This window comes from Eurosta solidaginis, chromosome 4 (assembly GCF_040869045.1).
Source record: "Eurosta solidaginis isolate ZX-2024a chromosome 4, ASM4086904v1, whole genome shotgun sequence".
Taxonomy (NCBI): Eukaryota; Metazoa; Arthropoda; class Insecta; order Diptera; family Tephritidae; genus Eurosta; species Eurosta solidaginis.
The window spans coordinates 273,911,283-273,928,394 of NC_090322.1; the positions used below are offsets into that span (position 1 = coordinate 273,911,283).

At 37.3% G+C, this 17,112-nt stretch overlaps 1 protein-coding gene across 2 annotated transcripts in view; it reads left to right on the forward strand.

Annotated features, from left to right (window-relative positions):
- The window catches only part of Fbxl4 (F box and leucine-rich-repeat gene 4), a 99,223-nt gene extending 87,062 nt beyond the window's left edge, over positions 1-12,161 (forward strand). For both annotated transcript variants that reach the window (XM_067786252.1, XM_067786251.1), the window contains 3 exons: positions 10,784-10,975; positions 11,036-11,105; positions 11,164-12,161. In XM_067786252.1, the coding sequence (XP_067642353.1) occupies positions 10,784-10,975; positions 11,036-11,105; positions 11,164-11,241 (340 nt within the window). In that variant the 3' untranslated portion in view covers positions 11,242-12,161. The remainder of the gene's footprint in view (positions 1-10,783; positions 10,976-11,035; positions 11,106-11,163) is intronic.
- The last annotated feature ends 4,951 nt before the right edge of the window (positions 12,162-17,112 follow it).

Below are 17,112 nucleotides of genomic sequence, written 5' to 3' on the forward strand. Positions count from 1 at the left end.
CCTTAAGAAGCTATAAAACAGTTACTGCTATAGAAACAATTTTCTCAACAAACCTTGTTAAAATTGGTCGCTTTTTGTGCGACTTTGGTATGAAAGTTTTGTGAAGACCTTAACTTAAAGTAGCGGACTAGGACCATTTATATGTTTTTAATTTTCTAACATTGCCCTAACATATTGTAACGAATTTTCGGAAATTCTTGATTACTCTGCACCTTCTATTACAGTTAAAATCTCTCAACTATCGAATAAATAACTCAAATAATCCGTATAGGAAAATGTTCTTTATTTATACTACTTTGGTAGTAGTACTTCACAATCGCGTACTTCACTGATAGCGTATTAAATTCAAACTGATTGACTATCGCTTGGACTGCGCTGCTTTAATACTCAGTTCGCCTCGTTCACCTATTTGTCCCAGGTCTAGACTTTTCGCGAACAGCCATCTCGAATAGTGGCTTATTCATTTCTCGATTTTGTACCTCTTATTGGCTTGGGATACGTACCTCTTATTGGCTTGGGATACATACATGTATATCTGTTGTTTATGTAATGCCATATGCGCACTTTATTGTCGTCTATAAATAGATAAATATAAGGAGCGATAACCGTCGACTAGGTTTTAGGCCGAGATTCTCTTCCAATTTGCCTTTTAATTTCTCCTACAAATTGGCGGGACGGGACCTACTTGTTTTATGCCGACCCCGAATGGCATCTGCAAGGCAGATGAGTTTTCACTGAGCGCTTTTCATGGCAGAAATGCACTCGGAGTGCTTGCCAAACTCTGCCGAGGGGCGACCCCGCTCAGAAACCTTTTATTCTAATTGAAAAATCTTGTTTTAAAATTTTGATGTTGCTTTGCCCGGGGAGTGAACCCAGGATCTTCGGTGTGGTAGGCGGAGCACGCTACCATCACACCGCTGCCGCCTTTCGCTGACAGCTGCTGGTTATGTGTGTGAAATATTCTTCGTTGCCTTTATTTATATGTGTGTATATGGCGTACTGTTGTCGTGTATCATTTATTTACTAGCAGCACAGTGACGTATCGAAATTGCTTACCATTGTGAATTCATACAAGTGGCGAATGTTTGACAAAAACATTCACAATAGTAAACAGCCTCGATCACCTGTTCAATCGCTGTTCGATTACTTAAATTATTTGCTCAATAGTGTTTTTCATAAAATTTTGTAGACGACTGGTTTATTCCATTTTTTACATATTTTAAAATATTTGCTTAACTGGCTGCTCAGGATTTTATACTCACCTGAGCAGAGCTCACAGAGTATATTAACTTTGTTCGCATAACGGTAATCCGTAACGGCATAAACTAATAGAGATAGATACAGACTTCTATATATCAAAATGATCTGGGCGAAAAAAGAAATTTATTTAGCCATGTCCGTCCGTCCGTCTGTCCGCCCGTCCGTAAACACGATAACTTGAGTAAATTTCAAGGTATCTTGATGAAATTTGGTATGCAGGTTCCTGGGCACTCACCTCAGATCGCTATTTAAAATGAACGAAATCGGACTATAACCACGCCCACTTTTTCGATATCGAAAATTTCGAAAAACCCAAAAAGTGCGATAATGCATTACCTAAGACGGATAAAGCGCTAAAACTTCGTAGGTGGGTTGACCTTGTGACGTAGAAAAGCAAATTAGCAAAATTTTGGACAATGGGCGTGGCACCGCCCACTTTTGAAAGAAGGCAATTTGAAAGTTTTGCAAGCCGTAATTTGGCAGTAGTTGAAGATATCATGATGAAATTTAACGACGTGACTTAAAAAAAAAAGATTTTTAAGTCAAATTATAACAAACAATTTAATATCTTTACAGTATATAGTAAATTATGTCAACATTCAACTCCAGTAATGATATGGCGCAACAAAATACAAAAATAAAAGAAAGTTTCAAAATGGGCGTGGCTCCGCCCTTTTTCATTTAATATGTCTAGAATACTTTTAATGCCATAAGTCGAACAAAAATTAACCCATCCTTGTGAAATTTGGTAGAGGCATAGACTCTATGACGATAACTGTTTTGTATGAAAAGGGGCGAAATCGGTTGAAGCCACGCCCAGTTTTTATATCTTTACTAAACTTAGTTCACGTACTTATCTGAACTCACTTTATCTTGGTATAAAAAATTGCCGAAATCCGACTATGACCACGCCCATTTTTCGATATCGAAAATTACGAAAAATGAAAAAAAATGCCATGATTCTATACCAAATATGAAAAAAGGGATGAAACATTGTTATTGTTGTTGTTGTAGCAATGTTTCGCCCCACCTAATAGCCGCGACCGATCACAAATTGTTATCAATATCCTCTAACGGGAGTCCAAGGAATCTTGCTGTTTCGACAGGGGTGGTCCATAATGAAAGGGGTGTTAGAGGCTTTGGTTCCACATTACAATTAAAGAGATGGTTGGTGTCATGTGGGGACACATTGCAAGCGGGGCATACATTTTGTATGATGGAGTTGATTCTGGATATGTAAGAGTTTAACCTGTTACAGTATCCAGAACGAAGTTGAGCCAGAGTGACTCACGTTTCCCTGGGTAGTATGCGTTCCTCTTCCGCAAGTTTTGGGTACTGTTCCCCGAGTACTGGATCCCGGGCAATTCCCGGCATAAAGGTCAGACGCCTGTTTGTGGAGTTCACCAAGGACCTGCTTGTGTTTTTTTGCTTCATACGGCTGAGTTCTCAGGTGCCGTATTTCCTCAAAATGCTTACGGAGATGACTCCTTAAGTCCATAGGCGGTGCTGGCTCGTCAATCAGATGTCTGTTGGGATGCCCAGGTTTCTGGGTATTCAACAGGAACTGTTTGGTCCCTGATGGGGAGTATTCTCCCCTCATTATGTAGATGGTGTTCTGGGGACATAAGAAGATAGCCCGTGGCGTTTCTGAGCGCAGTATTTTGGCAGGCCTGTAGCTTCTTTCAGTGGGTAGTTTTTAGGCGTGGCGACCATATAGGGGACGCGTAGCACGCAAACGGCTGGCCAATTGCTTTGCAAGTGGTAATGAGCGTTTCTTTGTCTTTTCCCCAAGTATTGCCAGCAAGGGATTTGAGGATTTTATTACGGCTCTGGATTTTCGGAACAATTGCGGCTGCGTGCTCACCAAAATGTAGATCCTGATCAAACGTCACACCCAAGATTTTGGGGTGTAGGACAGTCGGTAGCGTAGTGCCATCGACGTGGATGTTCAAAATGGTCGACATTTGGGACGTCCAAGTTGTAAATAGGGTCGCGGATGATTTAGTCGGTGATAATGCCAGGTTTCGCGAGGCGAAAAAACTGGAGAGATCAGGGAGGTGGCCGTTTATTCTGTTGCAAAGCTCAAAAGCAGTCATCGGCGTAAGAAACGATAGTAAGTCCTTCTGGTGGCGAAGGTAGTTTTGATATGTAAAAATTAAACAAAAGTGGGGATAGGACACCACCCTGAGGCACCTCTTGTTTAATTCTTCTTGGCTTTGATATTTCGTTTCTGATCCACTGGTCCACCTTTTAAAACATGGGGGAAGGGTAGACCCTTCCAAGTCTTGCAGTAACGTGCCATGGTTGACCGTATCAAAAGCTTTTGAAAGGCTAGCGGTACTAGTACTGTTCTATGGTGGGGCTTCTGATTTAAACCAAAGTTTATCTGGGTGCTAATGGCATTTAGCGCGGTGGTGGTGCTATGGGGTTTTCTAAAGCCAAGCTGATGACAGGCTTTAGTTTATTAAGTAGAAGAAAATTAAAAAGCTCTGTAGGGCGAAATCAAAAGCCCTTGGAGTATTGGCAGGAATACTGTTCGTTGTATTACATACGTAAATAAATTAGCGGTACCCGACAGATGATGTTCTGGTCACCCTGGTCCACATTTTGGTCGATATCTCGACAACGCCTTCACATATAAAATTAAGGGCCACTCCCTTTTAAAACCCTCATTAATACCTTTAATTCGATACTCATATCGTACAAACACATTCTAGAGTCACCCCTGGTCCACCTTTATGGCCATATCTCGAAAAGGCGTCCACCTTTAGAACTAAGGCTCACTCCCTTTTAAAATACTCTTGAATATCTTACCTTGATACCCATGTCATACAAACAAATTCCAGGGTTACCCCAGTTTCATTTTCCTACATGGTGATTTTCCCTTATTTTGTCTCCAAAGCTCTCAGCTGAGTATGTAATGTTCGGTTACACCCGAATTTAGCCTTCCTTACTTGTTAATGTTAACTAGATTTTAGGAATGAATAGAAATATGTAGTCTGATTTTCAGTATACACATTTAAAAGAAAAGCTGATTTGAGACACAAATGGGCAATTCATGGCAGTTCAATTTAATAACCGCAAACCAAAACAAACCTTTCTTCCATTCTCTGGCCATTCGCGACAGCCATTCTCCCTGTCAGCTATTATTTGACAGGTAGGTAGTGCAATGGAGGAATAGAAAGATTTTGCACTTGTATGAATTCACAATGTTGCTTACATTCGCTACAGACAAATTTCCCGATCTAAACGCTGCCAGCCTTTCCAAATAAACAACATTCTTTTTATTTTCTAGTTTGTCAATGGTTTGTATGCGGTAAACAACATCGTTTATCCGTTTTACAATCTTGAATGGGCCTTCCCAGGTACACTGGAATTTCGGGGACAAACCTTTCTTTCGTTGTGGGTTGTATAACAACACCAAATCTTCTTCCAGAAAACCTTTCGAATTAATTGCTTTATCGTATCTGGCTTTCATCGTTCTCTGGTTCGTTGTCGTACAAGGTAGGGTATTTCTCTCATTTCTTCCTCCAAGCCACCATTCTTACCAAAAATTACCTTTGCGGGAGCTTGGCCAGTTGTCTCATGCACTGCCGATCGGTAAGCCATCAAGAATAAGGATATGTGCGTATCCCACTCTTTATGTAACTTGTCCACTAGTTTTCTTAAGTGCTTCTCCAAGTTTTTATTCAATTGTTCCACCATACCATCGGAATGAGGATGCAGTGCAGTTGTCCGTGTTTTTAGAATGCCCAGTGTCTTACATATTTCTTCGAAATCAACTGATTCAAAATTCCTGCCTTGGTCAGAATGTAACATCATTGGTACACCATACCTTGCAACCCAATTGTTTGTAAACACTTCTTCTACTGTTTCCGCTTCTTGATTTGGGATTGGCTATACCATTTGCTGAAATAATTCATAACTACCAGCTTGTTTCCGCGGCTGCTAGTAGGAAATGAACTTGCCACATCCATGGCGATCCTTTCAAATGGTGCACCTGAGTTATATTGCTTCATCTGGCCATGACTTCAGGTTTTGGGCCCTTTTGCTTTGCTGCAAACCTCGTAGTTGGCAATCGACTCAGTGACCGACTGACGGCAACCAACCCAATAGAATCTCTGCTTTATGTTTTCCAGCTTCTTCGTTATCCCAAGATGACCTCCGTTTGGACCGTTATGTTGCTCACTGAGAACGTCAGGGATCCTTTTCCTTTGGAACAACTATCAGTTTCCTCTTACATTGGTCATCCTTACTCTCCCATATTAGATAAAGGCAACCGGATATCGATTGTTAACTGTTCCATTGTGTCCAATATGACTCAGCGATAGGACTGTCTGCTTACATCTCCTATTCATTTGGTCGTTCGTTTCGTTCGAGCCCTTACATAACATGTGACAGATCTGTGTCCTCTAGCTGACACTTCCTCAGTTGATCCATGTACCGTTATCGTCAGTAGCTGGACATTTGTAATGTCTTCTTTAACCTTAAGTTTCGAACAGTGTTTGCATTCGAAATTACATGGTCTTCTTGACATTGCATCAGCATTCCCATGGAAACCATATTTTCGATGATAAATTGAAAAGTCATAGCTTTGTAGTCGGTCGATCCACCGTGCCAATTGATCTTCTGGATTACTTAACTGCAGGAGCCATTTCAACGCTGCGTGATCTGGCACTGTACTTGTGAAAATCGTTAATGCTCTCTACCAATATCAACAGCTCGCTCTTTCAATGTTTGGAAGGCCAGAGCTCCTTCTTCCATTCACAAGCTTTATTTTTTTCCTTGTTAGCTCGTGGAGGCTGTGGGCTACGCTTGCAAAGTTTGGTATAAATCGGCAGTAATATGTGAACAGCCCATGGATACTTCTTAGTTCATGCAGGTTCTTTGGTCTTGGCCAATCCTGTACAGCCTCTATCTTTTCGTTCGCAGTGCAGATGCCCTCCGTCATTACTTTATGTCCCAAATAACTTATTTTTTATTATTAACTTATTATTATTTGACGCTTCCCGCGGCAGCCGGTTCTATGTATCGGAGCGACTCGGGACTTTTTTTCCCGACCAAGGGCTGTCATTTCACTGTAACCCCATTTAATTTGTTTCAGAGCATCTCCTTGCAGCTGGACTGCTCCATACCCTCCAGCTCCAGCAAAGGTATTGAACCTTACTCAGGTCCCAGGCTGTAGTTCTGATGCATATGTCGACAAAGAATCTACCTCAGACGGTCATACTCTTGCTAGGGTGTCACGTGTAAAAGATGGTTACACCGTTCTGGTTTTTCTGGGTTAGAACCGAACGTTCGTCGTTCAATTTACCTCAATGGATTTCTTACGAAAAAAATTGCTGTTATTGAAATGAAGACGAACAAAAGCACTTCAGCTAGCAGATAGTTTAAAAAATTGTTGGATCTTGAAGCAAAGCAATTTTCGTTAATTGTTGATGATGCAAGCGGCCAATCAGAAAATCTTGTTATGGTGGCTAAATATTTCGATCGGTTATCAAACACTTTTCGTAATAGTTTCTTGTTACTATTTGAACTTAAAAAAAATTATGAAGCCATTCTTGAACCGAAAACTAAATCAAAGCATGAGACTAATTTGTTTTATATTAAGTAAGCATACCGATGTGTATTTAGAGTTTGTAAAACAATATATCGACATGCCACCCAAAAAGTGACCCTTAAAAACAAAGACGTCCTATTTAAACATTTTGAAAGTGATGCCTTTCGTTTGGGATGTCGATATTTAAATTTTATTGACACATCCCAAAGCAAATTAATGAGTTTAAGGAGTTCCATGACTATTGTGGTGTTAAGCCACGTAAGATACTAGGCATTTATTTAACTTAGACATCTAAAGGCCGTTTTTGATTATTTTTGATTTTTTTTGTGATTTTTTTCAATAATCGGAAAAAATCACGATTTTTTTTTGATTTTTTTCTAATGGTAATCAATTAGTAATTGCTTTTACGGAAAACAATTGAAATAATCCTTGGCCATTAAAATAGGCATCTAATTAATTGATTACTAATGCTAATTCAAATTTAACAGGTCTGAATGAAATTCTCGATAAAAACAAATGTGAACAACTTTTTGCAATTTCAATTTTTGCTTTGCATTTGTTTTGACAGTTAAAGATTTGCTATTCAAAATTGAAAAAATAAGCTACGGTTTTTTATGTTGAGTATTTGCCATGACGCAGCAAATGCATAGCAGTGTATTTTGTTAATGTATTGTAAAAAATATGCTACACATGTTTGCAATGCAATGATGCTAGACCATTTGCACAAAAACCTACTCTCCCTTAATGTTACAAAGGGCGCGATAAAATTAACTTCAATCAATACAGAAAACCAACTGCCTGATATATGTACATATGTAAAAAAGCAAAAGATCGTAACTTATAAGTTTTGTTAAGAAGGACGTATTTCAGTCATTCTGTATCTGAGCGACATCGTTAATAAAGTCGTATCTCAGGAGACCGGTTAAACAGGTTGTAACTGAAAAAATTACTTTGTTTTGTCAAAAAAGCGTCGAACTTAATTTAGGCCCGGTTTTTCAGTACAAGTTCAACTCAGTTTGTCAGTTAAACTACGCTTAAACTTATTCTGCAGTTTTTCAGTCTACTTTAACTGAAGTTTAAGCTGAGGTTAAGCGGTCGATCTAGCAGGGTTAAACTCTAGTTAACCAATCGGTGAATTGCGTTCGTTCGAAATGGCGTCGAATATACCCAACAACCATTTGGACTTGAGTACCATTAGAGCTCATGCTGATAACTAGCATACCTCTAAAATCTCAAGAGTTGTTACGAAACAGTGGCCAAACTTGAGAATCATAGTGTACTCAGCAAAAGATGGAATTTTTTATAAGGCGAAAAGTGCTATTACTTACGTTGAAAAAATGATCGTGCCCAACTTGTGGTTCTCTGACTGGACTCAAATGTAAGATTCGAATGCTACACTATTTTCACGAAAATAAAATAAAATATATATAATTTATTTCTGATAAATTACGCTTCATTACTGCTATCAATGAGGTGTTTATTTCTCACAATACATAGCTGTTATCTTTGGTGGTACCACCTTGGAGATTTTTTTCAAACTAACCTCAATTCGATATCCAATGTAGGATATCAACTGGAGAAAGGTGTCGAATATTCATTTGAGAACTGTACATTTCTCAAAATCTCTCGAAGGTCGGATAATAATTTGAAAATGCTAATGACGTTGGAGATTAACTCAAGAACTATAAATTTTACAAAATTTCTCAAAAGTTGGATAGTGATTAGAGAAAGAAGTTGGATATCAAATTGAGAACTATGAGCTCCGGCTCACGCTCAATTCTCACGGGAATGCTTTGGATCATTGAGAGACTTGAGAAGCAGATGTCGTGATATTTTCGCACACGTGAAATGTGATAGGCAGATGTGGCCGCTGTTTTTCATTTAACTCATACGGCGAAAGGCTAAGCAGCGACATCTATTTTTGAAAAAGTAGGTTTTTAAAGGCAGCGTTGCGAAACTAAAGACAAGTAATTAACAAATTATCTGGCTCACAAATTGAACCAGACTTCTATCTGGATTTATCTGGCTCAAATCGTTGTTGTTGCATTTACATGTAAAATTATTTATCTGGCTCAGGCTCTTTGCCACCGGATGATGGCTAATGATGTTGCATATCACCTCCGGAACTAGATATATATTTTGCTGGAGAAATACCTTTCAAATGTTTGTTGGGTCGTATCTACAAATTATCTAGATAATAAAATACCAATGTTGCCGACTGACTGAAAAACTACTCAGTAATTGAACTGGAGTTGACTAGGGTTTAAGCAAACATAGTTTAAGCTTAGCTTAACAAACTACTAAAAAACCGGGCCTTAGACGACGTTTACACATGCCCTACCCTACAATACATCGTCAATAGATAATCTACGTGTTTACATCTTTTGTTTTGTGCTTCCAATTAGAGATTACACTCTAAAGGTGGACATTTTTCTATGTAAAAAATCCGCATTCCTCAAATTTGATAATAATTATCGATTATCGAAGGGAAAAATTTATATGGGAAATCTAATTATATAATCAACGATTAGGAGTTAAGTACGAAAATAAAGATAATCTTGTTAAATGTATACTTGGTCTCAATTTATTTCCTATTCACAATTCGCAAAAGGCATAAATTGGTAAACCAGAATATGTATTCATGTGTTTTCTATGGTATAGTTCAGTATTTCAAGTCGTTCACGAATTGTAGAAAGAAATTAAACTAAATGGTGCCTGAACACTCGTATCTCTTTGAATCCGTCTAAATGCTTTCAAATGACCTACTCGAAGTCAATTAATCTTCTAACTACAAAATATAGTATTTCTAATTGTGAGCTTCAATGTGTTAATGAGATTAAGGACCTTGGTGTTGTCTTTGACAATAAGTTTTCTGTTAGTAAGCACATAAATTTCATAACTCTAAATCATATTCTATGCTTGGCTTCTTGTGAGGCACAATGCTGCCAGATTCTCTGATCCCTACACGTTTAAGCTACTTTACACGTCTTTTGTTAGGTCTCATCTGGAATATGGTGTATTTATTTGGATACCAAGTAGTCAAACTGCTATTACCAGAATTGAAAGAATACAAACAATTTTTCTCAAATTTGCCCTTCGTCCTTTAAACTTCTCTGATCCTATACCTGTCTACTCTGCGCGACTTCTGCTTGTAAGCCTTAAATCTTTAGAAAATCGCAGATCAATACTCTGCTTGTCATTACGTATGATATTATTAATAGGTCCATTGGCTGTCCATATTTATTCGATAGGATTCGATTTAATATTCCCCGGAGGTGTCTTCGAAGTTTTTATCCATTTTATTGTGACAATTTTAAAACCAACTATTCCAGTAATGCTCCCATTGCTCGTGCTCTCCGTGAGTATAACTCTATCAGTACTGTTGTAACTCTAGACTTTTCTGCTCCAAAAGCGAAACTGTTAAATATTTCAAAATCTGCTTTCTAAGTACCATGTATTATTTTTCAAATAACTATCTCTTAATTTTAGTTTGTATCATAGTCTGTAAGGATTTAAGTCCATTGGCTAATTGAAATAAATAAACAAATAAATTTAGTTCATATCTCTCCCGTCAAAAAAATCTTTATTTCAATTGCAACCTTTTTAACCGGCCTCCTATATTAAGGACTTCGCTCACATACGGCCTTATTACCAGAATGTCTGACATAGCAAAACTTTTAAGTTACGGATATTAGGTTAGATTGAAATAGATTTATACATTATGATCAAGGCTATGATTAAAAGACTGAGAAGAGGTATTAATATATGGAAATTTTATCATAAGAACTGTTGCATATTCAAATGTATGCAAATCATGGCAATCTTTGTAATTTTAGTAAAACATTTGTTTTTAAGTATCTTTTCATAAAATACGTTTCGTATCTTTGCTGCGTTACGTGACAATTAATAGAAACAATAATCGTTTTGTAAATAATTTTTTAATTTTAAAATTTTTTCATTAAGTCTGCGGGAGATTTCTCTTGGTGACAGTCTCAAACAATTGCTGTTAAATTGCACCAAACTTAAGAAACTCTTTTTGGCGACAGTGCGCGGAATAACTGATCATGATGTTGAGAATATTGCAAATTTATGCGGTAATTTGGAACAATTAGATCTGATGGGCGTATCAGGAATATCTAAAGAGCGATATTACGAGTAAGTCTATTGTTGTTGTTACTATGGAGGCTTTAAATAAAAAACTCTTGAATATTTAAGGATTCTAATGAAATGTAAAAAGCTACAGTTACTTGATTTAAGCTTCTGTGATAATATTGATGATGAAGAGGTTTGCCATGTTAATGCTTTTATTTATCTAAGACAAATAAATAACTTATTGCTTGCAGATTGCATTTTGGGCTCGAACTTTTAAGGTTAACATTAAATGCAGTCATATACCAAACGTGCCTAATGTGAGATACTAATAAGAATTCTTATTTTACAACAACGTAACTTTGTATACGTTCTTATTACACTGTAAAATATCAACTAATGTAGATAGATATGTATGTAGAGGAAAAATTTTTCTTTATTAGTATGCAGACAACTAGAAAAAAAAATTGATTTAACTGTTATAAGAAAATATGACACCAGGAAAAGTACAACAACGAACAATTGTGTAAATTGTTAAATAGTAACAAAGCTCTTTTAGGTCCGGTGTTGTCTATTCAGCTCAGTTCGGGGCTGTTCTGGAAAACTTCGGGCTATTTCGGTATAATTTACCTTTCTTTTCGAGAGTACTAAGAATATTTCAGGATCAATTCGGTGCCATTTCCAGCTAAATTTTTTGGCAATTTCGAGAATGTTTCGACTTTATTTCGGTACTATCTCGGAATTATTTCGGCATTATTTTTGAGATATTTTAAGAATGCTTACGGGATAAGTTTTAGACCATTTGGGGATCATTTCGGTAATTCTTCGGGACTGGCAGGCTCATTTCTGGATTATATTTAGAATAATTTTTTAACTATATTCGAATTATTTCAGCATTATTTTCCGGATAGTACTCGGGATCATTTCGGGACTGTTTCAGTTGTATTTCTTTATATTTTCGCGAATATTTCGGTACCGTATTAAGATCAGTTCAGAACTGTTTTCTGGACCTTTTCCGAATCACTCCGCGGAGCTTCGAGTGAAGGCTAATACTAGATATAACTTCCGGTTTATGTGACTATATCCCTCTAGTCGTCAGTGTGGGCAACTTTCTCGGTCTCGCACAATTTTCCTTGTTGTAAATTTTCCTGTTCCAATTTCTCTGCTGTTATTTAAATTTAAGTAAATGTTTAATATGTATGAAAAACTATCAAATAATAGAAAATAAAGATGAAATATATTGTTTTTAAAACCACTGTATTTATCATATATAAAAAGGGTAGTCTAGAACAGAGTTCGTCTGTTAATACCCGTCCAAAAAAATCGGAAGAGCTGTCAAATGACGACCTGTACAAGAATAATCCGAAGGCGGAAAACAAACATTTTAATTCTGTCCGGAGATATTTGCAGTGGAACTTGGCAATTTTCATGCCGTTGCTGTAGTTCCTAGACATTTACCAAAAAGTTGCCCAAGTTTGATTTATAGAAATATTAGCTGTTTTTTTACATTTGTATACATACGCGCTTAAACTGTATATGCTACGTGCATAACTTTAACAATGTCTTACCAGGGGCAATCAAAAGATCTCTGGTTTGGTTTTGGAGTCAAGGGGCTCTGGTTGAATTTATTAACAAACTTCTCTGCAGCAGAACTGTCGCAGCGGAGTGAGAAAGGGCCATAATCGCGAGGAAGGTGTGCAGAGGCTTCCCACGGAGAGTGTTCTATCTCCTCTGCATGGGGTTGTAGTAGTCAACAAGCTTCTTGTGGAACTGTAAGCCAATGGCTGTCGGGTGTACAGGGAAAAATGTCTGGCCACACTGCGCGCTATTCTGCAGGGCTACCCGGATGCTGTGGCTAGGTGGGCTGAATCATGTGGACTGGCGGTCAACCCGGAAAAACGGAACTAATCCTTTTAACCAGGACATATAATATGCCCGCTTTCAGAACTTCGATTGGAGGGGTACCGTAAGTACTCTCTGATAGGGTTAAATATTTGGGGACTGCTTTGGACAAGAAACTGTCCTGGACACCCAATGTGGAAGATGGGGCCAGGAAGACCGCGGTTGCCTTGTACTGCTGCAGGAGGGTCATCTGAAAGAGATGGGGGCTCTCGCCAGGCGTAGTACACTGGCTTTATGAGATGGTAGTCAAACCGATTCTGCTCTATGGGGTGCTGGTCTGGTGGAATGTACTGGACACGGCGAGCAACACCAAAATATTAGCGTCAGTACAACGAACGGCGCTGGTTGGTATCAGCGGCGCTCTTAGAACAGCACCTACCTTGGCATTGAATGTCATGCTGAACATACATACAGTTGACATTGCCGGAGGTGGCCGCGTCCCGGCCGTTGGCCAGGCTTCGTAATATGGGCTTCCTGACTTCGGAAAATCTAGCTTTCTTACCAGTTCTCATCTGGGGCAGGAGACCAGTTGACTTGTTCACGGATGGGTAAAAGTTGGACGGAAAGGTTGGTGGACGGTTTTTTGTCAAGAGCTAATTTTCGAAACTATATAGTAGCTATAGCTACGTCACCGTTATTTTATTATATGTGGTATCACAACGGGCCTTCATGTTGTTCAAGTGAGCTTCCCCTATCAGGTTGGCTTCCACCTAACATAACCTGATCCCTAACGAGAGTGGTCTCCGATTGATCTCTTTTTTTCACATTGCGGCTAATTGATCCCCTCTAGTCCCTTCTGGGTACAGTTGGGATTAGACAGTTTGAAATATATGTAGCAAATTTTAAGAAACTGCCAAAAAAACGACAACGTAATGAGTAAAATAACCTAAATGACTAGGGCCATTCGTTCCATTATTGTCGACCCATATCTTTTGGCGACTACATAATTCTCTTACTTAGGCCCGGTTTTTTAGTAGTTGGTTAAACTAAGTTTGCTTAAACTCTAGTCAAATTTAAACTTAAGTTAAACTACCCTGCAAAAAGCGTTGGACCATGTGGTCCACTGGAGTACTTACCATTCTACTCCACTGTAATGCAGCGATGGACCAACTCATGTTTCTACGCGAACATGTTGTAAGCCGATCATTGCTCGTTTTTAACAATTGTAATCACTACACGATGTTTATTGGACTGTGGGTACTCCATGGATTACTCTGATGTAATGCGGAGCTGGAGTATATGGTCCGGTCCTAGGACATCGCAATGTTAATTGGACCATATTTTTTGTATGAATTGTAGTTAATTTTGGAGCACTCGCTTGGTCCATAGCGAGTACTCCATACATGCATGCATGGAGTATTCGCGATTTTTGCAGGGTACTGAGCATTTTTTCAGTCACAGTAGGTAGGGTAGGTTTTTTTGTTCGGCAACATTGGTCCCACTCAGCATTTAGGTGAATAAATTTTGAATTTCCCTACATATCAATTCAATTTGATTACACTTTCTGACTAAATAATGAGTTATCATACAATTGAACAAAAGAAATAATCAAATATGAACACTTTTGATCATCAAAAACTGAATATAGGATTTCAATCACATTTTGGAATCATATTTGAATCAAAATGTGTTTACTTTAGGTGATCAAAAATTTTGATAATTTTTCATTCAGCTTTCTGAATCTTTTCTGACAATCTTTGTTGACTGAATAATGATACTTGTTAAAATTTTAATTTTGATTGAAGATCTTATTTTTTCACACACACACATTTTTTCAATCATGAAGTTCTGAAAAAATATATTAAAATTTTATTCTTCATGACAAGAAATTATGTATATACTAGAGCTGCAAAAGTATCGATATAAATATCGATACATCGAATACTAGGTTCATGGTGCGATTATCGATGTTTTTTCTAAATATTGAGTATTGTATTCCATTTTCTAGCGGCAGAATTAACAGCGTCTAAAACTTTGATAAGACAAATAAAACATGAATAAATAAAATTACATACATTATGGCAGATTTGTGTTTATTTTAGATAAATACCTAACAAGTTGGTGGCTCTGAATATTGAAAAATTCTTACAAAAGTTCAATGTGAATGTACGTTATTTTTTTCATATTATATACACATATATACATGTATTCGTATATGTAGATATACACGCAACAGAAGACATCATTATGGGGACTCATGAAAGCATATAAACTTATAAGGTGTAAAATTATATCCATTTACACACGCTGTTATATGAACGCACCTAGTAATATTCTTGATAAACTTAATTGTTTATCAGCCGTATTATTGGCAAAAAAAAAATTTTTGATTGTTATACAAATTAAAAAATGCTAAGATTAAGTGAAAAATCAAAAGTAAAACGTCTTTACTAAATATACTTGTAAATGACTTGTTGATGTTGGAGATTTCTGATGAAAATGCCTGCTGTAATGTCTGCAAGGTTGCATTCCTTTGAGTTTACCGCGTTTGCACAATGAAATGTGCGCGTAAATTTATACAAATTGTAGCTGTATTTCGTTGCTAACTAGTACAATTAAAACACTAGCTAGCTTACCGAATTGCATGGAAATCAACAATAATCGAGTTGAGTTGGCTAAGCGCTTTCAGTTGAAACCGCTTAGGTAATTGTCGACCTGATTGATAGTGTTGTATAGTGTTGCATATTCAAAAATAGGGCACTATTGTGAACGAGCGAATGAAATGAACATACGAATGTGCAGATAAAAAAAAATAACAAAATAACAGCGTGGCGGCCGGGTGACATACATACAAACAAACACACGCATTTCATGTATTTTGTTTTTGTAATTCTCTAGTTGAGTGTCAAAAACATACTGCGTTAGAAGTAGAAATGTCATAGCAGCGAAAAAAAGTAACAATTAGCTGATAAACCTCCACCATCTGTATGGTTTTGGCATAATCAAACTGTTTAGCTAGTTGAAGCGTTTTTTTCAAGCTCGCTTAAAAAAAAAAACAACTTGTGTAAATGATTTTTCATACAAAATTTGACAGTTCGTTTACGCACTAGATAAATTTATACGTTTACACACTTTATAAGGCATTTATAAGGTTACATGAGTCCCCTTATTGAGTTGGAAGACGAAAATTGTGTTGCCAAAAATGGATCTATTTTGACAAAATCAGTAATACTATTGCAAAAAATGTTATAAAACTAATGGTAATACGTCCAATTTGTTTCACCATCTAGAACGATCGCATACAACTGCAAATTTAGATTCACATAGCTCGCCAAATAAGATTGATTTTTATATGAAAAAAACATGTAGATCCATCATCACGTAAAAAGGCTTTTAACAGCAACCGATTAGGGTTTAGCCACCGCAGACGTTCGACCTTTTCCCATAGTGGATGACAAAGCGTGTCGTAACTTTGTATATACCCTCTGTTACCGCCACATAATACATTTAGCTTCTAGTAGTTATTCAACACTGAAATTATCGATTGTTATTATTCTTTAGTACATACGATCTTGGTCGATTTCCGTACTCACACGGGCTTATACACATTTTTTTGAAACTAAGCTATCACATGTGAAATTTAAGGTTAATCATTTCAATTTGAACAGTGTCCGAATTAAGATAACTTATTACAAATCACAAGTAAAATTGTCTGTCTTTCTTCACTAAAACAGAATTTTAACTCCTTATGTCACCCCCGGTATATCCAGTCCTGTAGTGGAATTTACTAACTTGTTTAACCACATTTGCCATCGCTTTATTTGCGATTCGATTACTATAACGATTTCGCCATTCAGTAAAGCGCCAAATACACGACACGAACATTTCCGCGAACATTCCCGTTATGTCATGTTTCTGCGACCTTTTCTGTCGTGTATGGTGGTGTTTGCCAGTTCGCGCAAATGTTCGCCAAACATCAAAATATTTTAATTTTTGGCGAACATTTGCGCGAACTGTTCGTGCGTGTATGGCGAAATAGCTCATAATCGTAGTAATTTCTGAACTGAATAGACGTGCGCGGAAAAGTAAAATGGACAATAAAAAATTTCTGAGTGAATTTATTGAAATGTATAAATCTTTGCCATAATTGTGGCAAGTAAAAAGCAAAGATTATTGTAATAGAATTAAAAAGAATAATGATTATGCGACTTTAATCGAAAAATTAAAAGAAGTAGATCCTGATGCCACAAAGGATACAATTATAAAAAAAAATAAGTAGTTTGCGGGCGCAATACCGGCGTGAATAAAAAAAAAAAGAGAGATAGTTTGAAGTCTGGTGCTGGTGCTGGGGATGAATATGT